General features: G+C 43.7%; 1 protein-coding gene across 1 annotated transcript in view; it reads right to left on the reverse strand.

Annotated features, from left to right (window-relative positions):
* Positions 1–317: 317 nt before the first annotated feature.
* The window catches only part of emilin3b (elastin microfibril interfacer 3b), a 17,758-nt gene continuing 13,640 nt past the window's right edge, over positions 318–4,435 (reverse strand). The window contains exons 3-6 of the mRNA XM_005740431.1: positions 3,665–3,945; positions 3,127–3,473; positions 2,636–2,986; positions 318–1,966 (exon numbers count right to left, since the gene is read on the reverse strand). Coding sequence (XP_005740488.1) covers positions 821–1,966; positions 2,636–2,986; positions 3,127–3,473; positions 3,665–3,945 — 2,125 coding nt within the window. The 3' untranslated portion in view covers positions 318–820. The remainder of the gene's footprint in view (positions 1,967–2,635; positions 2,987–3,126; positions 3,474–3,664; positions 3,946–4,435) is intronic.

Here is a 4,435-nt window from a genome sequence, read left to right on the forward strand (position 1 = left end):
CTTTAACGAGAAGTACTTACCACCCAACTTCTAATTATAATAATTAAACAGAAAAATTAACTTGATAAACTAGATGATGTACACAGTTCCTTACGCTATAACAGATAAAGTTGTACTTGTTGTTTTAGACTTTCTCTACTGTGACCACGCCGTGTTGTGTGTTCTCACTGCCCCCTAATGGTGAATTATGGAACTTCTCTGCAACTTTGAGCCAAGTGGCAGCAAATGAACACAACAGACAAAGCAGAGATATATTTGTATAAGGCATTTTTAAACGTGTAAAACAAACAAAGGTTTACAAAAATGCAAATAGCACCAAGTTGACATACAGTATTTTTTTAAACAACAACAGAAAAAACAAGGCAAGTGTCCACACAGAGGTTGTTGAGTGTGCTTCTCAGCAAAAACCCATAGCAGCACTGTGTTTTGCTGTTTTTTTTCTCTAATGCAAACAGTTTAATATCACAACAATCCAGTCACTTCATATAAGTTAAACAGGTAAAATGTCTAAACAAAACAATCATGATCAGAGAAATGCCCTCTAGAATAAAACCTTGAGAGAAAATATTGCCCAGCTATACAACCGTAGGCGTGTCTTTGTATTCTGTGTTGTCCTCTTCTCTTTCCAGATGACTCAACTAAACGCCCAGGACATCTGGAGGAACTGGGATGAGAAGCTCACAGGGAAATGACTTTCACTAGTTTGGTTAATTTGCATCTGTGCAGAGTGGGTTTAAAAGACAGGAGACAGAAGCAAATGAAGGCTAATAAAAACCACACTTAAGTCTTAATTTTTTTAATAGATTCTGTAGCTGAAATGCTACTGGTCTCCTTTGTGGTTGGCAGCATCCTTGGCCTTGCAGTCTTTGATGTCATCTTTCAGCTCAGCTAGCTGTTCTGCATGGATTGCCAAGGTACCGTTTACTTGGGACAGGTAGGAGTCAGAGTGTCTCTCAAGCTCCGCCCGGATCCGTTCCAGGTGATCCGCCAGCTCACTCAGGTTGCTGCACTGGCCCTCTACCTGGGTCACCCTGCTATCGACATCCTTTACCTCTTTCTGCACTTCTATTGCTGTGCTGTGGCAGCCCCGTAGTTCCCCGGCCAGCTGTCTCTTCAATGCCATTAGCTCCCCTTTCAGCTGGACCAGTCGCCTCTCCCCAGCACCAAGGAGGGAGGCTTGGTGGCCCATGAGTTTGGTGATTCCTTGCACTTGGTTGACGAGTTGGTGCTCTCTTTGTTCCCATGTGGAATTAGCATGTCCCACTTCACTTGCAATAAAGCTAAGAGAGTCCTTTAGGCCCTTCAGAGTGCGGTTCACAGAGTTGATGTTGACCTTTAGCAGTGTGATCTCTCCTTGGATAGACCCTTCTGTTTCCTCCTGGGCAATCCGGAAGAGCATGTTCTGAAGGGTGTTGTTTAAGCGATCCAGCTGGTTAGAGTGAGAGTCCAGACGGTTTGTCATCTTCTTTTCCATCTCTTTGCACTCGTCCTCTACTTGAGTGCCGCTGACACCTCCCGCTGGTGGCGTCGAGGGTGGGCAAGAGGTGGTACAGAGGAGCTCCAGGTGTTTTAACTGTTTTTGAATTCCATCCAGATCTCCTTCAACTCTCCTCCTCACCGACTCAATCTCGGTCTCCAGTGCAGGGACCACCTGCCCTTCCAAAAGAGCCGGGGCTGTGGCGTTACTCAGCTCCTCCACGGCCACAGACACTTTCTCCTCCAGGGTCTTCAGCTTGTCCTCAAACAGAGTCTTGAAACCATCCAGACCACCAGGAAACCCTTCAACCCCGTCAAAACTACCACTTGTGGCATTTATTCGGCCCTCTATGTCCACCAGTCGAGTCTCAATCAGGGTGTCTATGTGGATGGTTTGGTCATTAAATGCGGTCTGGAGCTGCCTTTGTGACTCCGTAAAACCTTTAACCGACTCCTCCAGCAGCAACACACGATGAGACAGACTGTTCACCTGCAACAATCAATAACTCATTAGTTGTTGTGTAAACCATATCATGGCCTAACAAACTGCACTCATAAATTATTACAATTTAGTGATGTGACCCTTTCTGGATTTCAGAGCTGGATTTGGAGCAGCCAAGATATTTTTAGTACCTTTCAACAAATCTCCATAATAACTTTTCAGTATAGTGTGTTTCAAAGGTCTGAGAGGGAAACACTGGCTTTTTAGCACATATGGAGCCATCTCTAAGGTGGGGCTTCGAACATAGAGTGGAGAAGCACTCTTTTCACCACTCTGCATTTAATAATTAGTTATTATTTTTCTCCTTTTTTTAATCTTTTCTCAGGAATCTGAGATTAAAGTCAGAATTCTGACTTTAATTTCAGAATTTTGGAAAAGAAGAAAAAAAGATGTCCCCAACTTTTTTTCGGTGGCCCTAATCCTCAGACTGGTGTTTTGGGAAATTTTTCTTTGAGCGTCAAAATTTGCAATAATGCAATAAGGTTTCAGCAACTGTCAGGAGATAAAGCTTAGCCTAAACATTTGGAAAACAAAAACTTTTCAATTTCATATGTATGGATAAAGCACCAGAATTATTCGGGATTTCAATTAATAAGCAGATTACTGATTAGTTTATTGCTGTTATATTGTTATATTACAACCCCACTTATGTCATACCTGTCCGCAGCAGCTCTCAGTGAGTGTTAGACCCTGAATCTGAGCTTGCAAAGAACCCAACTCCTCCCTGAGTCCAGTTTCTCTGCCATCCAGAGATTGCTGCATCTGTTGTTGGCCATCCATGTGCTCCCTGTGGCACTCCCTCTGCACCTCCCCGATCTTCTGATCACAGTGCTTCTCGAGGCTCGTCAGACGGCGCTCAAAGCCATCCAGGATATCACCCCTTATATCTGCCAGCTTGATATCTAAGAGTTCGTCCAGAAGAGATCTGGTGTCAGGGCCAGGGATGGGCCTGCCTATAGCTCCTTCCAACAGTTTCTTCAGCTGGCCATCATGACCCAAGACCATCCCCTAAAGATGAACAGAAGTCAGATCAGAGACAAAATTGAATATTTATTGAAGGAATAAAAAAAAGAAATGAGGCATTATTTGTTTCAACTATGAAAAAAAATGTATCAAATGATCGATCAGCAGGCATTATGGCACAGTACCTGAATCTCCTCTAGAATATGAGTCTTGGCCTGCAGCTCATCCCTAACTTCTGTCACTCTCCCTGCTAAATCCCCAAATCCAGTAAAGCCTCCTGCTCCATCCAACCCATCATGAGTCCCATCTGGGATCAGCCCAAATCCCACAGCAGAGTCGGGCGCACGAGGTGTGTTCGGTAGCAAGGACACCAGAATTTTATTGGTGTCTTCGCGGAGTGATGTGCGTAGTCGGTCCTCAAGGCCAGTCACCACCCCATTAAGAGTGTCTAGACCCTGGGTAAGGCGACGCAGGTCCTCTTCGATGCGGTCCAAGCGCTCACCAGTTACACCTGAAATGCCATATTTGTTCCCTGTATTTTGAAGGCAAATCACAGAAAAGGGAACGTTTTAGAGACATTCATAAATATGTCAAATATGAGGGAAATAAGTGGTTTCAATTACAGAATAATGCACAAACATTCAAAAACATTGCAGAGTTAATGACAGTCGTTAATTTAATACTCCAAGACTTTACAATAAACCAGTTGGAACCTCTTCTCACCATTTGTCTTTCCTGTGGGTATACCAGGGAAGGGTTTTCCTGGCTCCAGCTGGCCTCCTCCAGGCTTATGCTCAATAGGAGGTCTAGGGCCATGGGGGAAGCCCTTCACACTTGGGCGATGGGGAAGAGCTGCACCCTTGAAAGGTGGCATTGCAATATCTGGATGCGACGTGGGTCCATCGTAACAGTTTTCTCCAGAATAGCCGGGACAACATTTCCACTCGAGCTCGGTCACTGTTTTAAAACCAACCTTGTATTTTGGCTTGTAGAATGTCCTATACCTAAAGGAAATGTGATATAAATGTGCTTACAATAAGTGATTAAGCAAATGTTATGAGTGAAATATATCAGGTTTTACTGTTAGAAGTACTTTTGTTTTCATCAATCATGAGCACAAATACAGGATGGAAAGATGGCGCTGAGCAGAAATAACAGGATTTGGTTGTTCACTATGAGATTAGACAGGGATTAGAGGAAGATTAAGAGATTAAGATAATCGTGGTGTAAATGATGGCATCAGGGGATTGGACCTGGGTTAGCACCCAACTTCATTGTTATTTAGTTTAAGCTGAATTTTCTATCCATTGTGAATCAAAGTCTCTCTTTACACACACGCACACGCACACGCACACACACAAACACACACACACACACACACACAGACACACAGAAAATCCACTCTTGTTCCCATTGTGTCTTTCGAATGGTATACAGGGAGTGCAGAATTATTAGGCAAATGAGTATTTTGTCCACATCATCCTCTTCATGCAT

This window comes from Pundamilia nyererei, unplaced genomic scaffold, assembly GCF_000239375.1.
Source record: "Pundamilia nyererei isolate P.nyererei 1_Seehausen unplaced genomic scaffold, PunNye1.0 scaffold00100, whole genome shotgun sequence".
Lineage (NCBI taxonomy): Eukaryota > Metazoa > Chordata > Actinopteri > Cichliformes > Cichlidae > Pundamilia > Pundamilia nyererei.